Source organism: Ambystoma mexicanum, chromosome 7q, assembly GCF_040938575.1.
Source record: "Ambystoma mexicanum isolate Mex_15411 chromosome 7q, UKY_AmexF1_1, whole genome shotgun sequence".
Lineage (NCBI taxonomy): Eukaryota > Metazoa > Chordata > Amphibia > Caudata > Ambystomatidae > Ambystoma > Ambystoma mexicanum.
Window position 1 is genome coordinate 1122247519 of NC_090941.1, and position 20202 is coordinate 1122267720.

Here is a 20202-nt window from a genome sequence, read left to right on the forward strand (position 1 = left end):
CTTCGTTTCAGAAAATGTCACCTGTTGTATTCATGAGTCTCAATGTCTTTATCTTTCACTGTAGACATCCCTCAGCCGGGTTCACTCTCATTAACACAATGTTCACGGGTGTAGCACACTTCGCCCCGTTTTGCAGGCATCCCTCAGCCGGGTTCACATTTCCTAGTTACACAGATTCCTTTTCTTTATCACAGTGCAGGATTTACTTTCCTTAGCTTTCCTCTTGGTTACGATAGCCTCCCTCCGTCGGGCTCAGACCATCAATTCACTGCAGACATCCCTCGGTCGGGTTCATGCTTGTCATTCTTTTTTTTTAAACTTTCTTTATTGGTTTTTTCCAACAAAACAAACAAACCATGAGACCGAGCACCGGTCGTACTGTGAAAACTGCACCCTTCCCACCCTCTCCTCCCCTCCACCCCCCTCCCGCCCATTGTGTTGAAAAGAGTCATTGTGCCAAAGGTTGTCATCTAGGTGGCGCCGCTGCTGCGGCTTCGACGTTGTGTGTCGGGCTGGTATTTGAGTCCTGCGTTGGTTCCGATTGTTGTGAGTCAGCAGCGTCGGTCGTTGAAAGCAGGTATGTGATGTACGGCCCCCATATGTCCGGAGGGCGTGCGTGTAATGGCATAGCCTTGATAAAGTCAGTTTCTACATCTTGACAAAAAGTTACGTCTTTCAGCCAGTGCTGTAAGTTTGGAGGGGGTGCTCTACCCCATGTGTAGGCGATTCTCCTTCGCGCCAGGATCAGCAGTAGATCTGTCAGCCTTCTAACTGAACTCGGTAGCGATTGAGTCAGGCCTAGTAGCACTGTTTTTGGCTCAGGGACAAGCTCTGTTTCGATTATTGCTGAGATTTTTTCGAGTACTGCACTCCAGAAGGTGGCTACTGGGGGACAAGACCATGCCAGGTGAAGGAAGTCCGCTGTGGTTGCCCCACATCGGTTGCATTCTGCTGAGATGGAGTCCCTTTGGGAATGCAGTTTCGCTGGTGTGTGGTATGTTTGGTGGAGAAAGTTGAAGTGGATCAGTTTGAATCTCGCATTGATCGCTACTCTATGAGTGAGTTTTAGGATGTAGGCCCATTCTTCATCTGGAATCGCGCTGTCTAGTGTTTTTCCCCCCCCATCTCCTTTTGGGTCTTGCTCCGGGTGGGATCACTTCGTCGAATAGGCCTTTGTAGATGTTAGTTACCAGGTGCCCTTCTCCCTGGGCTTGAATTGCGAAGTGGAGTAGTGGCCAGATTGGTGGTTGTTGAGGAAAACTCTGGATTACTGACTGGAGCGAGTGTCGTAGTCTGTAGTATATGAACATGTCGAGGGCTTTGTTGCCTCCTCTTTCTCGAGCTTGTTGTGCCATCATGAAGGTCCCTGCCGGAAAGAGGTCGTCCATGGGGTGCACCTGCAGCTTTTCTGTCCAGAGCAGGAAGACTTTCGGTTGTGATGGGGATTCCAGGAATGTGCTTAACTGGCAGAAGAGGGGAGTATCTGACCGAGATGTCGTTATCCTTGGCCATTTTCCTCCAGATTGAATATGTGGTGGCGACTGGATTCATTCCGGATTGAGTGACTGGGAACTGCCCAAAGATTATGGATCGGAGGAGGTGCGGCGTTGCCAGTGCTCTCTCTATCTGGACATGTGGTATTATGAACTGCATTGCGTACCATTGGCTGAGGTATTGGGCCTGGGCTGCCCAATAGTAGCGTTCTAGGTCTGGGAGGGCCAGTCCACCTTGCCGTGTCGGTAGGGTTAGTGTGAAGCAGGCAACCCTTGCTACCTTGCCGGCCCAGACGAGATCAAGGACCATACTCTTTATGCGTTGAATAAGTTTCTGTGTGAGTAGCAGAGGGATGTTTGAGAAGAGGTACAGAAGTTTTGGTAAAATGATCATCTTTACAATTGATACCCTGCCCCAGAGGTTGAGTGGTAGGGACTTCCACCTCTCGATCTTGGCTTGGAGGATGTCTATGGTGGTTTCGTAATTGTCATGAATGATCTCCTCTCTCAGACGGGACATGTAGATGCCGAGATACCTTACATGTGTGTGTTGCAACTGGAAGCCAAAGTCGTCAGCAAATTCAGTGGTGGCGGCGGTGAGTGGGAAGATGACCGATTTGCTGTCATTGATTTTCAGCCTTGAGAGGCGACCAAACAGTATTACTGCTCTCATTGCTGGGTTTAGGTTTTCATCTGCGTTCTGTAGAAACAGGGCTATGTCGTCTGCGTAAAGTGAGATGCCCATCTTGTGTGGGCCGAAAAAGAGGCCTCTGTGAAGGTGTCGCATACGCATGTCGGAAGCTAGGGGCTCCATTACTAAAGCGAACAGAAGTGCTGAGAGTGGACATCCCTGTCTTGTTCCTCTTCTCAAGTGGACATCGGCAGAGCAGTGGCCGCCTAACGTGATGTTCGAGATTGTTTTTTTGTAGAGTAGGGAGATCATTTGCAAAAAACACTTACCCAGCCCCATCCTTTCCAGAACTGTGAACAGAAAGGGCCATTAGACCAAGTCGAAAGCCTTCTCGGCATCTAATAGTACTGCCACGGCCTGACAGTCCGGTTCTAAGGAATCCATTGCTCCGAACATCCTTCTTATCCCGTATGATGTGTTCCTCCCAGGGACGAAGCCCGCCTGGTCAGCCAGCACCATGGCGGGCATGAGGGGCATCAGCCTCCTGGTTAGGACTTTTGCAAAGATTTTGTTATCCAAATGTATTAGTGAGATTGGCCTGTATGAGCCGCATTCCATTGGATCTTTGCTGAGCTTATGTTGGCCCTGTATAATGTCGGGGTAGCTGGTCATTGATCAGGGCCTCGTCATAGACCTCGAGGAGTAGCGGGGAAAGGAGGTCTGAAAAGTGTTTATAGAATTCGCCAGTCAGGCCATCTGGACCTGGTGCTTTAGAATTGGGTAATTCCTCCTTGATGACTTCGAGGATCTCCTCAATGGTAATGGGGGTGTTTAATGGTTCGCTGAGCTCTGAGTCGACCCAGTAAAGTTCTATTTCATCTAGGTATCGTGTCAGCTCTGTTTGGTCGGTGGAGTAACTCGAGTCGTATAGGTCCTGGTAGAATCTGCGAAAATGTTCAACAATGTCAATTGTCGGTTCTCTCACCGAATCAATCGCTGTGGGTTTTCTATCGGCAGCTATGAGCCTCTTAAGGAGAGCTCTGGGTTGCTGCCACTCACCGTATTGCCGAAATTTGCGGTGTCTGCCTAGAAATTTTATTTCCCTTTCAGCTGCGTCTCTGAACACTTCTAATTCTTTCTTGATAGCTGCTAGCGATTGTGGAGTATTGTTTATCAGGAGAGCGCCTTCAAGGTCTTTGAGTTTTGTTTCACTGGTGTTCAACTCCCTTTGCAATAGTTTTAATATTCCGCATTCATTCGTCATGCAGACCCCTCTGGTGAAACATTTTAGAGTCTCCCACAGAGTCCCGGCTGAGGGCACTGTTCCTAGGTTGGAGTGGAGGAAATGTTCTAGTTCACTTCAGAGTTCTTCCGCAAAGACTGTCTTGCAGCGCTCGTGGCTTGAATCTCCAATGAGGTTGAGGTTTGGTTGCTTGTGTGGTGTTGCAAACTAGAGACATCATGGAGTGGTCTGACAGGGTTCTCGGTAGGATGCGGCAGTCGTCCCATTGTAGGCGGCTATGGCAGGACACAAGGAGATAGTCTATTCTCGAACTGGTTCTGTGAACCCAGGAGTGGAAGGTGAAGTCGCTGGTGTTTGGGTTCTGGTGTCTCCAAATATCAATGAGGTCGTAGGCTTTGCAGATTTCAGTGATTTGTAGGGACGCCTTGGATGGGGTCGCTGTTAGGTTATGCGATTCATCTTTAGCTGGGTCCAGGGTTGTGTTTAGTTTGCCACCCCATATGATCATGGACCGACTGACCGTGGTCAGTTGGGTCATTACCCAGTCGAAGTTATTCGGACCGTCGGTGTTCGGGCCATATGAATTCACTAAGGTGATTTCTTCTCCGTCAATCATTCCTTGTATCATGAGCGACCTGCCTTCTGTGTCCTTTTTTTGAGTGACTAGTTTGAAATTGATTGCCTTGTTGATTATTATGTCCACTCCCCTGGCATAAAACGAGAAAGAGGCAAAGTAGCGGTGACATCCCCAGTATTTGGCCCAGGGGTGTTCGGACGTTGGACGTAGATGTGTTTCTTGGATGAACGCTATGTCGATTTTGTGCCGGCGTACGTATTGAGTCATCTTCCTCACTTTCGCTGGTTGATTCCCACCTTTAATGTTCCATGTAGCTACGGTGAAGGCGCCATGTTTTTAATTCTTTGCTCGTGCGGATCATGGCATTTAGCTACTAACGGGCGGGGGTGGTGGGCCCTGTCGGGTTGATTTTGTTTGTGGTGTGATCTTCTCCTGAATGGAGCATATGTGGTGTCCTGGGTGCTGTACAACTTGTTAACTCCCAATTTGTGTGATTTTCCATCCCATTTCTCGTGAGCAACCCCCAACTGGCTCGTCGTGGATCCCCCTTTTTTTAACTTGTAATTCGAAAACTTGCACATTGCTGTGCTAGGGGCGCATGGATCTTCCCAAGTCACGCGGCCTTGAGGGTGTTTTACCCTCTATTTCGTGTTCCGGCAGCATTGATTGTCGCAGTGCACCGCTTTCTTTTGCTTCAGTCCATCTATGGTAGATTCCTCTGGGCCCTTTCTCTTTGAGCTTGTGCCTGGTTATTCTCTGGTGGTCGACAGCCCGCCCGGTCCAGGTACATATTTGCCTCTTCGGGTGTTTGGAAAAACTGGGTTCTTCCCTGGTGTTGTATTCTCAGTCGGGCTGGGAACTGCATCGAGTATAGTATCTGGTTCATGCGGAGTCTCTGTTTAATGTTTGTGAAAGACCTCCTTTGTACCTGGATGACTGGGGAGAGGTCCGGATAAAAGTGGATGATATCGCCGTCGTGCTGCAGCTCGCCTTTCTCTCTGGCCATTCTGAGTATCGCATCTCTGTCCTTGTAATTGAGTAATTTTGCAATCATTGGACGTGTGGGGGCTCCGGGAGTGGGTCTTAGCGTTGGTATTCTGTGGGCTCTTTCGATGACGAATAGAGGCAAGAGAGTTTCCGGACCGAAGAGGGATTTGCACATTTCTTCAACGTTGTCTTCCATTTTGCCTTGCAGTTGTTTCTCTCTTACTCCTACTATCTGTATGTTGCTTCTTCTGGAGCGTCCTTCGAGATCTTCATTTTTTGCATTGATTATTTTCATTTGGACCTCGAGGGACGACACCTTGTTATTTAAAGATGATACTGCATCGTCCAAAGTGGAGATCTGTTGCTCTGCTTCATCTAAATGCTCATTGTGGGTGTCTAGCAGGTGTTGGACTTGATCGACTTTGAACGAAAGGCCGTCCAGCTTACTATCTAAGTTACTGGTACCAGATTTCAGTTCCAGGAGCAGTGCTCTGATGTCAAGGGACTGGGTATCATCGTTCTCTTAGTTTAGTATACGTGGCAGGGACTCTGATTTGTTGCTGTGTCTTGGGGTTTTTGCCGAGGTTCTGGCTTCGAAGTTCAGTTTGCGCTGTTGTTTGTCGATTTTCCCCATTGCGGGTACGGATGGGCAGCGTCGTTGGTTGCCTGATTGTAGGGTTTGTATGGTGGCCGAGGCGGGGGTTTCTTGTGCCCCTGTGGGGGGTTTTGCAAGATGTTTTGCTCGACTGTAGGGTTGGCCTGTGCCGGACACTGAGCCCGCCATATGCGTTCTAGTTGGCGCCGGGGATGGTAGATTATTGGCCAACCAAGCCAGTCGGGTCCCAGGATAGTTGGTTCGGTTAGGAGACCTATGGCCCCTGCGGTGTGTCACTGAGCTGCCAAAGTGGGGCCTCTTGCTAGATAGCGCCGTGTGGATTGTTGGGCGCAGCCGCAACAGTGTGGCTCTTTGCTTTGAGTGCTCCTCGCTCGAGCTGCCTCCCCCGTAGCATGCGCCGTACCTGGTGAGGCCTCGCCCGGTTTCTCCCGGCCATCGCCACGCCGTCAGGATGTAGCTGCGTAGGTCACCGGCGGGGGACCATGGAGTTGCAAGGGATGTTGCTTCTCGGCCGCCGGGATGGTGCGGGACCGCTCGAGCCCCTTCGGGCCCACACCCTAATCCCCAGAGGTCGACAATAACTTTTATGCTGGGCGGGGGGGCCTGGTGGACCCGGCTTCTGCTGTTGCTGTGGGGATAGAGCCGAGGTGCCCCTTTAGCACCAGCATCCCGGGCGACGGACCGCTCCATTCCCCCGCTTTCAGCGCGGGCTCGTATGGGCTGCGCGACGGCCGCCGAAGCTCTCTCGTGGCCTTCAAGACACCCCAGCCATCCGGGAACGCCGCAAAGCAGGATCTAGGCGCTCAGGGTCTCCGGATTCGGCTTCTGCACGGCTGATTTTCTTCCCTGTACACTGACTGGAGCGTTGGTGGTTGTTTTAGGGAGTTATACTGTTGGAATAAACAGGAATCTAAGAGTGCCAACCCTTCCGTGGCCACCTGACTAAGGGATTCTGGAGGTCTACTTAGGCATATTGTGAGAAACCTGAGGGTATTCTCCAAACTTTGTGGCAAACAAGACCTAAGTGGCCCCCCTCCCATGTCTTGGATGCGTGCTCCTAGTCTAGCAAATGCTGTGGATTCAGAAGACCACTGTAGGAAGGTGGAAAGCTGATTGGTGGCCTGATAGCTGGGCACAGAATTTGAATCAGGGTGCAAAGGTATTTTAAATGATGCTTAATGTAAGTTGCCATCAGCATTATGTAGAATAATTTAAGTGTTATGAGGTCAGTAAAGATAAGAAGGCAGAACTATCACAGCTCACTGAGCCCAAGTCAGTTGTGATGCATAGGGGCCTCTTTAGCCTTGTTCTTTCTGCTACTTCACGTAGGACCCTTCCCCATCGGATTCTCTGGGCAATCAGTATTAACATGCACCACTCACTGTACTCGTTCTATTCTAGGAGGAGGGCTATTTGCCATCCCTCACCTTCTGTATGTCCACATCCGGTTGGTGGCATTTGTCCTCCATCTCTGTAATCAGCATCATGATGGATGTCCGCTTCTCCTCGAGTTGGGTCCCTTTTTCCAGGGTCATCTGTAGAATCTCCTCTCTTTCAGTCTCCAGTCTGGTGAGAAAACGCAGTTTCTCCTCCTCGAGAAACTGCTGCAGCTCCTCAAACTCACGCAGGATTCTCGCTCCCTGTTGCTGAACTTTCACCTTCAATGAGACAGTGACAGCGAACATTGTAAACGTATTACCATCATCATTTCTGGCTGGATGCCACAGTGATGTTTTGGATTTAAATTAACAATGGAGTTTTCATAACACATTAAAAAACATACCCAGCAGCCAACAAAATGCAGACCAACAATGTATTTATCATGAATACACATATCTTGGTTATAAAAAAAAGTCAGCAAGACAGAGCATCAGTGAGGGGGCAATGTGCTCGCCTTGGAAGCAAGACGACACAGAGCACCACAGGTTCGATTCCGGGTCTTCGCTTAGAAACCTCTGGGTATTAAGCATGTTATAAATAACCTATCATATTATCAGCCTGATTCAAGGAAATATTTGCGTGAAAAACACAGATTTGCACGCCTTTCTGCCCGAAAATCCCCATACTTCAAACAGGGATTTTTGGGCAGAAAGAGGCGCAAATCTGCCCAAAATTCCATAAATCAGGCTATATATTTTATCATATCAAATCTAAGGAGGTTTGGGTCTATTTGACCTAATCTCATTTGATCAAATTTATTAGACCTTTTTTTCAGTCTGAAATGCTATCGGGAGACCCCCTCGATTCCCCCCTCCACTTCCCCTCAACCTAACCTAATCTATACCCTTACCCACCCCTATATATATATATATATATATATATATATATATATATATATATATATATATATATATATATATATATATATATATATATATATATATATATATATATATATATATATATATATATATATAGTTTTCTAACATTGAGGAACTTTTTTGAGATATCATAGGCCTGTACCATCGCGACCAAATCGGGGTTGCTTGGTGATTATTAGCCTTTTTAGGGTTTTTGCCTTTTGTGGTTGGTTCTTTGTCGCAAGAGTGTAGGTCACTACGGAGACACTAAGGTCCTCTACTCAGTTTGTAAACTGTAGGAAAAGTTGCATCTGTGCCTGCACTTATTTGCGCCAAGATAAATTACTGGTGTATTTCCTTTTGCTATGAATGACAAATCCAAAAGTTCTGTTGTATTTGATAAAGTTTTTTATTTTGAATTTTCAGCCCCTCTTGGATGACACGTGTTTCGGCGTACAACCTGCGCCTTTTTCAAATCCGGGCTAGTTTCATTAATCAAGACCATGAAAAAAATATAAAAACACAACATTCAGAAACTTTTAAATGAAAACCATGTCAATTTCAAAAACAAAAAAGAAAAGAAAAATCTTGTCAGTGTTTAGTCCCATACCATATATTATTCAAAAACCACATTACACCTTGTGCATTCTAAGGAACCAGACTTTTATAAAAATAGATATATGTGCGCCATTATAACGGAACAAAGGTGGAAGGGAGGGAGGTTAGGAAACTCCTGCTAATTGTATTTCATTTTATTCAAAGTGCTGTTTACGGTATCATTGCTGTCACTAAATGTGATTGCCTACTTTATTACTGCCAGTGGGTTACATGTAAATCATCTCTTACCCTTTAATGTGTCATTACGGTTCACACAAAGAATAATGTTCTTGTTGTAAATGAAGCACTTTTAGTCTTGGGCTCAATCCCACCTGTGCAAACAAGCAAGTGTAAAAGTCAAATTACTTGTTTAAATTTTGCAGCGTGTAGCGTGCATACTACTATAACACATGATATATGCAATTATAAACAGCAATTGTTCACAGTTGCTGGCTTCTGCTTAACCAGGCGCGGTACTGCCTGGGTGCTGACATAACAATTTTAGAATGCATAATTTTAGTAAACACATGCTAAAAAACGTTATATTTGGGACTATGTCCCATTATTTGCAAATGCATTTCAGTTTACTGATAAGAGGTTCTGTTCAGCACAATATAAAACGTGTAAGTATCTTGAAAGGTGGGCTTCCCTCCCATTCCCAGGGCTTACCTGAAAATTCTGATGCTCACGCTACAAGCGTCGGGTTTCCTCTCACTTGGGGCTTTCTGGTTGTTATTAAAACCCCTAACGACCTAAGTCCTTCTTCACTTGCCGTTGTTTTGGAAACGTGGCTGCCATGTTTTGAGATGAATTAACATGTTCCTCTGTATGTTAGGTTAGTATTTCCCCTTTCCAATCCCAGTCATAAATCACCAGTCGATTTTAGTTGGTAGAAAGACTATTAAAATTTCAATGTGAGTAAATGTTTGCCATCATAGGTAATTGCTAAACCCAAAATATTGCTAAAATATTGTGCAGTTAGCAAAACGTTTTTTATAAAAGTAAATTTCGAGTGCAATGCCTCAAAAGTAAGCAGTTGTCACTGTTTGTACCAGAGTGTGAAGGATTGTGGTTAGGGTAGTCATTTCACCTTTTATGTCTATTTTAGAAAATCCTCACCTGAATATATCCTAGTTCTGAAAGGACTAGAGGGCACTTAGAGAATAGGTTCAGAAAAAAGGGGGGAGGGGGGGTTTATAGTTAGTGTAGTTTTAGCATCCTATTGCTCTGCCTGTGTTAGTATTGGTAGTCCATATCCCCCGATTGCCAACAGACGCTTTAAAAGGGGAAATAGAAATATTCTGACTAAACAGGTCCGTTTTCAGATGAACAAGGAACCAGACACCTCACAGAATACAGTCGGAGCAGAGGCAGGAGAGGATCAGGAGAATCTAAGAAACCCAGACGGTCTAGATGCTTATCGGCGACTAACACGAGCAGCAGCACGAGAAGCAGCGAAAACAAAGAAATAAACGATCTAGTGATGAATAGATCAAGCCAATCTTTAACCAAAGATGAAATCAGCTTACTTAACAAAGGTTTATCATTTGCCCCACCGACTTTTTTTGAACCTATTGACGTACACATAGATCTCTTTAAATTTGTTCGAAAACTAAGACTGAAAAAGTTTTTTGCAACGCAAGTAGACAAACAGAAACCAACACCAGAAAGAAGGAACAAAAGTGACATAACCATTGAACTTGGCAACATCCATCTACTGAGATCCCTGCGGGAAGCTAACGACCATCCAATACATCAAACAATGCAGGAGCTAGAGATACAACCAGCAACTTTAACCAATAAGGAACTCAAACCCAAATCAAAATTCCTACCACAACTGTCCCCTGACAACATGGTGGATGCCTTTTACAAATCGGTAACACATGATTTATACCAATTGACAACAAAATCAAAACAAAGAAGTAGGAAGCTTCCCAACAACTTGACCCATCAGGAAAGAACAGCAATATTAAATCTACAACTGAACAAAGATCTGGTTATTAAGGAAGCAGACAAGGGTGGAAATATCATCATAATGAACCGTGAAGACTACATCAAGATGGCTAACAACCATCTAGAGACACCAAACTGGTATGAGAAACTTAACTAATCCAACTTTGAGGATATTACAAGAATTGAAAGGTCAAATAGATGGATGGCACCAACAAGGATTCATTTCAGATGAAGAAAAATCACATCTCTATGTCACCAAACCAGTAATTCCGACTATATACTTTCTCCCAAAAGTACACAAGACCTTTGATATCATCCCAGAAGGCAGGCCAATTGTGAGTGGCATTGGATGGGCAACAGAACCAATGGCAGAATATATTGACAATGTGAGAAGACCAGAAGTATGTAAAATCAAGGTGTATCTGAAAGACACTACTGCTGTCAGAAAAACTTTGGAGGAAATACATTGGAAAGAGACTTACCTGCTAGCAACCTGGGACGTCAAGGCACTCTACACATGGATTGGGCACCAACTAGCACTAGAAGCAATGGATTACACTTTCAAGGACAAATCTGCCTCACACTTTAACTATGCGTGCATGCTTAAAGAAATGCTAATGGCCACTTTGGAGAACAACATCTTTACTTTTGACAATCAATTTTTTCGACAAATCCGTGGGGTTGCCATGGGCGTGAAGTACGCCCCAGCCCTAGCTAATCTAGTAATGGGGATGTCTGAAGATTTGTTTATCTACCAGTTTCAAGAATACAAGGATAAGATAATAAAATGGTCAAGATACATAGATGATGTATGAATTATTTGGAATGGAACACCAGATGAACTTGAATCATTTTTACGTCAAGTAAATGTAAACCAATTTGGTTTGGAATTTACCGGCCAAAACAGCAACTTTGAAATTGACTTCCTGGATTTAAACATTTTTGTATCCTCCAAACGATTACATACAAAAACCTTCAGGGAAAAAACAGAAGTAAACTACACTATTCGCAACAAGTTGCCATCACCAACCAGTCATCCGAAACATTCCAAAAGGAGAATGTATTCGTGCAAAACGGAACTGTACGGATTTATCAACATTTGAGAAAGAATGCAACCTGTTGTCAAATCGTTTCAGCTAGAGGGTAGCCTCAAAAGGCAATTAAAACTGCAAGGAAAAAAGCTCTAAACATGATGAGACCATCAACATTGACTCAAAGAATCAAGGAAACACAACTAGACAATACGATTCAATTCATCACTACGTACTGCGCAAATAATAAAGAAATTAAGAGAGTCCTTAAAAGAAATTGGTATTTACTGAAGCTAGACCCACACGTGGGCAAATGTATCCAGGACCATCCCATGATAGTATATAGAAAAGCTAAAACTTTGAAAATGATCCTAAGCCCATCACTGTTGCCAGAAAAAGAAGAGACGCGACCAACAACCTGGTTACAGCAACCTATGTCGGGGTTCATAAAGTGTGGCATTTGCACCATGTGCAACTATGCAGTACCAAACACAAATATGTTCACAGACAAGAAAGGAGTGAAAACTCGGATTAAAGAACAGATAAACTGTAGATCAAAATACGTGATCTATGCTATGATATGTGTTTGCAATCTGGTTTACATTGGAAGTACCATTCGAGAATTAAGAACAAGAATTAGAGAGCGCATTTCAACAATTGGCAGCCAAGACAAGAACCTTCCACTGTCACATCACTGGCAACACCACCATCAGTTACATTATAAAAAGGACATCAAATTAGTGGGCCTCAAGAAGATCAAAATGGGCAAACGTGGAGGTGACCAAGAATTACGTCTGCGGCAGGAAGAAGCCAGACTGATCTGTCATTTCAAAACTGTTGAACAGGGTCTGAACTCGGACAATGAGATGGTTCACTTCCTATGATATACATGTCACATGTTTCAATCCTCACTTACACTATGAGTGAGAATGCATAATGTGTCTACTGTACTTTTTTAATGAACATAAACACCATTCATCAGAGATACGGATCACCACTACTGGCACGAGTAGGCCAATGTGGTGCCGGATAAGATCAGACCAGAATATATAACTAGAAAGAGGAATAACACAAGCCCATAACGAAATTTGTGTACGAAATAGAAATTCCCAAAATAAATAAACTTTAAAAAATTTAAAAAATGTAAAAAAAATCTGGCATAAGGACTACATTAACCAGAATCCCTCACTCCCTCACAATGTGGCAATCGGGGGATATGGACTACCAATACTAACACAGGCAGAGCAATAGGATGCTAAAACTACACTAACTATAACCCACCCACCCCTTTTTTCTGAACCTATTCTCTAAGTGCCCTCTAGTCCAGTCAGAACTAGGATATATTCAGGTGAGGATTTTCTAAAATAGAAATAAAATGTAAAATGACTACCCTAACCACAATCCTTCACACTCTGGTACAAACAGTCACAACTACTTACTTTTGAGGCATTGCACTCGAAATTTACTTTTATAAAAAACGCTTTGCTAACTGCACAATATTTTAGCAATATTTGGGTTTAGTAATTACCTATGATGGCAAACATTTACTCACATTGAAATTTTAATAGTCTTTCTACCAACTAAAATCGACTGGTGATCTATGACTGGGATTGGAAAGGGGCAATACTAACCTAAGTTACAGAGGAACATGTTAATTCATCCCAAAACATGGCCGCCACGTTTCCAAAACAGCAGCAAGTGAAGAAGGACTTAGGTCCCTAGGGGTTTTAATAACAACCAGAAAGCCCCAAGTGAGAGGAAACCCGACGCTTGTAGCGCGAGCATCAGAATTTTCAGGTAAGCCCTGGGAATGGGAGGGAAGCCCACCTTTCAAGATACTTACACGTTTTATATTGTGCTGAACAGAACCTCTTATCAGTAAACTGAAATGAATTTGCAAATGATGGGACTTAGTCCCAAACATAACGTTTTTTAGCATGTGTTTACCAACATTATGCATTCTAAAATTGTTATGTCAGCACCCAGGTAGTACCGCGCCTGGTTAAACAGAAGCTAGCAACTGTGAACAATTGCTGTTTATAATTGCATATATCATGTGTTATAGTAGTATGCACGCTACACGCTGCAAAATGTAAACAAGTAATTTGACTTTTACACTTGCTTGTTTTCACAGGTGGGATTGAGCCCAAGACTAAAAGTGCTTCATTTACAACAAGAACATTATTCTTTGTGTAAACCGTAATGACACATTAAAGGGTAAGAGATGATTTACATGTAACCCACTGGCAGTAATAAAGTAGGCAATCACATTTAGTGACAGCAATGATACCGTAAACAGCACTTTGAATACGATGAAATACAATTAGCAGGAGTTTCCCAACCTCCCTCCCTTCCACCTTTGTTCCGTTACAATGGCGCACATATATCTATTTTTATAAGAGTCTGGTTCCTTAGAATGCACGAGGTGTAATGTGGTTTTTGAATAATATATGGTATGGGACTAAACACTGACAAGATTTTTCTTTTCTTTTTTGTTTTTGAAATTGACATGGTTTTCATTTAAAAGTTTCTGAATGTTGTGTTTTTATATTTTTTTCATGGTCTTGATTAATGAAACTAGCCCGGATTTGAAAAAGGCGCAGGTTGTACGCCGAAACACGTGTCATCCAAGAGGGGCTGAAAATTCAAAATAAAAAACTTTATCAAATACAACAGAACTTTTGGATTTGTCATTCATAGCAACAGGAAATACACCAGTGATTTATCTTGGCGCAAATAAGTGCAGGCACAGTTGCAACTTTTCATATATATATATATATATATATATATATATATATATATATATATATATATATATATATATATATATATATATATATATATATATATATATATATATATATATATAGGAATTATATTTGACCAAAGAAAGGGTAACAAACATTTGAAAAAATGTTTTAGGTCAATTATTCCAATACCAGATTGAATGCGTGCAAGTCAATCACTATGTGACAGACATGGGGCTAATGACACAGGATGGACTAAGGGACATAGGTGAACCCTTCTAAACATGACCTACAGGACATGCAGGCTAATTTTACATACACGCGTTGGGACACAAGCTAAGGGATGTTCTGTGAATCGTATTTATGTGACTTAAAGGAATATGGTGTCAATCTTCTATAAACAAAAGAAAGGAAGTGGGGTTAATCATATGGAATGACTTGAGGGAAGTAGATGTGTATAGTACACAAAACGTAAGGGAAGTAGACATGTGACCCAAGGTGGTTCAGAAGTCCTATTGGTATTGCTGCCTTTTGGGAAACAGAGTCCAGGGTAAGAACGAGGCAGTGAAAACAGACTGCAATTAATATCAAGGACTCCTGCAAGATTCATTGTAAACCAGGCATGACTACTCACACCACAAAACTCCAACATGTAGGGCAGGGGTCTGCAACCTATGGCTCACTAGATTTGTAGACAACACTTCCCAAGACGCTTCACCATCGGATATGCTGGCTAGAGGCGATGGGTGCTGTAGTCCAAAACATCTGCAGAGCCAAAGTTTTCAGAACCCTGACTCATGGTTACCATGAAAACACTAATGTTGAAATGGCTAAGCTTTCTGAGCTGCATTTCATCCCATTTATTCAGTCAATCATGGGTAGAGGGTAGCCATATATTGACCGCTGCCCTTGCTGTGCTCCTGGAAGCACACTACATTGTTGTTGTCCCATGTAGAGAAGCTGTGCATAGCTAGACAGATTCTCATAAGGCACGTCTATGGTCTGAATAACTACATAATCCCTCTTAAAATGTCATTTTAAGAAAGTTCAGACCTGACAAATTATGAGTCCACCACCAAACGTGTGACTTTTGCTAAACTCCCTGTAAAACAGTAATAGCTTGCATGCATCACTGCAATGAATACATCATCTGCTTAAATGCTGGTTGGGAATCTGTAGAACCTGGAACATTACCGAATCTGCTCTCCCTGATGACGGGGAGAACTTTATCTGGGCCACAGGTGCTGGGAAACTTCCCCATTCCTGGCCCCATGTTCACTACACGATCCTGCTTAACATTCTGTCTTCTGGACAGAAAGTCAGATACGTTCTTTCGCTAATTGAAGTCACCAAACTGCAGCTTGCTTAAAATGGCGAGATTGACCACCATGACAAGACAGAGAAACTTTGTATACAAGTATATGAAATGGATTAAACTGAAATAACACATTTGAAGTGCTGGGCCATGCAGGAGCTGCAGCCTTTGGCCTTCCTCTGCGCTTGCATCACAACCATGGCCAAGCCTTCTTCTGGAAGATTCCATTGGCTCACCAGCACTTGCTCGGTCTCTCATCAGAACCTCGTCTTAATGTGAATTCCATCAAAGATTGAGAGACAACCAGCTTATCCATGGAAAACAAAGATTCTCCTCCGCGGGCCCCATCAAACACAACTTCCAACTTTCCCTCTCTCGCTCAGCTTCGTGAGCTTATCAGGGCAGCCTTCCTTCCTCAGGAACTAATCGAGAACCCCAGAAGACTCATTGCTTATGAACTCCCCTTCACCCACATCTAAATCCTGGGATTCTGGATAGGAGCCTTCTTGGCTGCACTGAACTCTTCTGCAATGACAGCATTGATCATATCATCCACCACTTGGATTATCACACAAAACACATCAGGCCACCCTGATCAATCCACCCGCCATCTACATAATTTCCAACATACAGCGGTTCCTTGTGCTTGTAACCTCCAGACTATATATCCGCTAAATGTGATTGGATACATCGGTGACCAGCTTCTGCAGGTTTTAAATTCTAGGTGCCGACGATTATCCACAAAGGGTGGTGGGAAATAGCACAAAATCTTGCATATAAATATTCATACATACTCAGTCAAGGAGGCAGAGATGTGCTCTGTGCCTCATCAGGAATGCATTGTTCATCACACTCAACAGTAAGACTGACATTTAAGGGAACGCAAAGCCTAACACTGAATCCGCCATTCCTTGGTGTTCCTCCACTCTCACGAGAAGACCACATTAGGTGTGGCTGGTCCTCTTCTTTCTACACCAGGGTAAACCCCATGCTCAAAGCAATGGCACGTTCCTTCTCAGAATGTGCCATCCATGGGGTGATGTCTGCATTCCCCTCATTGCAAACATTACACTGTCACACAGAATGAGCACCGCTCTCCACCATTCCCAGAATTATGTCCTACAAGGCCAAATGTATCACAAACCGCCAACTCTTTGCCTTCTGTCTGATGGAGAAACCCACCTATCCCACTGCTCTGCATTTCACCTGTCACTGGAAACAGGTGTGCTTTCAGTGACAGGTAAAACCTCCTATGCCACTCCCTGTGGTGACAGCCACACTCACCTCAAGCTCTGCAGCTTTAAGCTTTTCCTCTTCTTGGAATCTTGCCATCTCTGCCATCAGATCTAATTTTAGGGTTTTAAGCTGTTGCTCAAACATTTTCTGAAAATCAAAAGAAAAAGAGATGTTTTTCAAAATTGAATTTTCTGTCAAGAGTGTTGTGCTGGAGACAAAGCAAGTTAGAACCCATCCCCCAAGCTGAAATGTCATGGAAAACCGTGCTATAAGAGTCGTCCTTTTGTCAACGTCCCCTACTCTCTCTCCCCAACTGACACAAGTAGTATATAGCTAAGCCATGGTGCATAAATGCAGTCTCAGGACATTCAAGCATTCTGACCACTTTATCTGGACCATCCGACCTTTTGATAGCCTTGGCATTGGTTCTTCTCACTGTGCCCTGCCCTTCATATGCGTGCACGCAAAAGGGACAGAGAACAGCATCAGAATACGTGGGCCTGGCACCCCTGTGATGATCCTGGGACCCCTGTGTTGATCCTGGCAGCAGGAGGGAAGGGCTGGTTCAGAAGGTGAGCATAGGAGTCGGTTATTCTTGGAGGTTGGTATGTACAGGTCAGCAAGGTGTGGACTGCCGGGATTGGGGGTACAAGCCATCGAGCATGCATTGGTCCAAAGCTGCTCCTGAGGCGAGACCTTTTGGCCTAGCCGATATCTTTTTGTTGTGCGCTAGGAGTTTAGGACGGGTGGCTGTGTTCTTAGTGCAGGGCCAACGTTTGTGGGTGATGGGTCATCCAAAACAATTCTGTTTCTGGAGTTGAGTAGACTCATCGGGTGTGGCAGCTGATGGGCTCTGCCAGGACGCAATGCCGTATCAGGCTGAGGGAGATGTAGTGCGATCGTTCGGCTGGTTGGAGGAGCGCAGATACCAGCACCAGCACCTACCCTCTTATTCAGGATACGGGGAACATGGAGCAACTGGTTCAGTGGGGAGCTTTGACTGGTCCAGCCCTCCAAGTTGCTGTGAGGCCTTCGCAGAGAGCTTGAGGAAAGTATACTCCCCTTCGGGGTCTGCTCTTCTGGCACAGAAGATCCATTGCAGATTGCTTGGTGGGATCCTGGTCCACAGCCTTGGGCACTCCCGGTGGGCCACGTGAGTTGTTACGGGGACAGATCTTCCTTCGGTCTTGGATGGCTTCTTCTACGACACCAGCAGGGTCCTCTGGACAGTGCATCTGTCCCAAAGGAAGACCAGGTGAGAGCCCGAAGAACATCTCTTCGGCCTTAAAGGATCCTTGAGGAACAGACAGTATTCTGTTGAAAGGGTGCAAAACTCCTTCTTTTAAGGGCATGAGACCTCAGGTAATTGGTCTAAGGCTTGCCTGTTTTTGGGACGAATCCCTGCTCCTGGCGGGAGTAGACTTTGCCCTCTTAACATTGCACTCAAGTGCTTTTCTCTAGGGGAAGCGGATGAGACAGCAAAGGGAAAGAGACAGTAAGAAAGAAGATGGTGGAAGGATTCTTCCAATGTCCAGAGCACTCCTGCCTATCCTACTCCCACCCCTTGTGTCGCCTATTGACAACAAAAGACCTTTAGTCATGCAGCACCCTGGTGTGAGGCTTCTCCTCCTGAATGGGTGTGCTCCATTGATAACTGGGCACAGGGCTGCCAACAGTGGATGGGCAATCCCTTGGGAGGGTGTTACCGGCTCCCACAAAGAGAATCAAAGAGAGGCTGGGTCCTCTGGGTTTCTGTCATGCTGGGAGGAAGTATCGACCCACCTGATCCTAATGCACATGTCCTTCCACAGCAGAGCTGACCCACAGGAGCCCACAGAGAGAGAGAATAGGGCGAGAGATAAAGAGAAGGTTTGACAGTGGCACTGCGAGGAAGTGGAATGGGACCGGTCTGCAAGAGGCAAGCAGTGGGAGTCAAGGGAGGCCCTTTTCATGCGTTGATATGATTTGGTGTTTAGGTGTTCAAAAGACATGAAAGTCATCAGGAATTGCTAGGTATGGATTCAGGATGGTCTGTGGCTGTCCAAATCATTTTCCTAGATGGATCCCAATGCTTCTTTACCCAAAACCTGTACCAGTTACATGTCTACTACCCTGTTATCACTGTCTTACTGACTCATCCATAAAGTATCCTACAGCATGATGACACCACACACACACACACACACACACACACACACACACACACACACACACACACACACACACACACACACACACACACACACACACACACACACACACACACACACACACACACACACACACACACACACACACACACACACACACACACACACACACACACACACACACACACACACACACACACACACACACACACACACACACACACACACACACACACACACACACACACACACACACACACACACACACACACACACACACACACACACACACACACACCCCCCCTCCCTTTGCGATAACATATTCCCCAAGTGTGTCTAACAATTCCATAGAAGCAGAGCGTCACTCGGGTCTTGGAGTGTTTCCGATTTGCACACATCAACATCACAGGTTTCACGTCTCCCTCTCACACTAACAACACCCTCGCTTTCTCTCTTTCCTTCCAGAGTCACACACAGCGAGGCCAAGACACATGGCACAGAGCGCTATATAATGCCATCTCAGATTACATTACATTACTACTCTGTGTCTTGAAACTTTTCCCGCCCCATGTTGAACTTGGCGACAGGAGCGGCCTCAGTGGGAGGCATCCTGGGAATCCCCCCCTCAGCGCAAGTGTAAGAGGGGCTCACGCTTAACTTCCGCCGCCCATTCCTCATGCAGGTGTCTATTCTTGTTTTGTTTTTAAATGTCTATGTTCCCAATGACTGACTGCCGTTAGGCTGGGCCTTCCTAGCGGGTTATTCTCACTGCACGGTCATCAGACTGTGGGAGACAGTTAAATACAATGAAGCTGTGCGTTCCTCTAGAGCTCTACAGTCTCCTTTTCCTTTCAGATGTAGCGCTTTATATGACCTCTACGGCTACCTGGCAGTAGGTTTTGTTTCATAAACTGTGTCACCTATATTCATTAACACAACATGTTTCCTTCCCTGCCTTTGCCATTGCACTTCATAGCAGAGCTCTGATGCATTTCTAATGCACCAATTCCCCTCTTTTACTGCACTGGGTTTTGAATGTATGCTTTCTCTGTTGTAGGGACAGGAGGGAAATGGACTTCCGTGGGAACAAGGCTCAAGTGGAGCCAGCGCACTGTGTAGAAATTAGGCCTGGTGAACCAGGAACCTACACAGTGCAGGCCTGCAATTTAAACCGTGTAGGCCTAATATAAAAATGGAGTCAAGGGCTATGAGTTTTCTAGTGTCATGCCTCTACTTCTAGGCGCTACCAAACCTCTACATGTCACCTGATGGTGTGGATTACTCCCCCTTATATCGCCTCATACGGGTTTAGTCTCATTTGGAAGT

The 20202-nt window shown here is 44.8% G+C and overlaps 1 protein-coding gene across 2 annotated transcripts in view; it reads right to left on the reverse strand.

Annotated features, from left to right (window-relative positions):
* Positions 1 to 20202, reverse strand: part of LOC138528683 (E3 ubiquitin-protein ligase TRIM39-like) — a 229234-nt gene that overhangs the window by 132067 nt on the left and 76965 nt on the right. For both annotated transcript variants that reach the window (XM_069640541.1, XM_069640540.1), the window contains exons 3-4: positions 16775 to 16873; positions 6975 to 7205 (exon numbers count right to left, since the gene is read on the reverse strand). In XM_069640541.1, coding sequence (XP_069496642.1) covers positions 6975 to 7205; positions 16775 to 16873 — 330 coding nt within the window. The remainder of the gene's footprint in view (positions 1 to 6974; positions 7206 to 16774; positions 16874 to 20202) is intronic.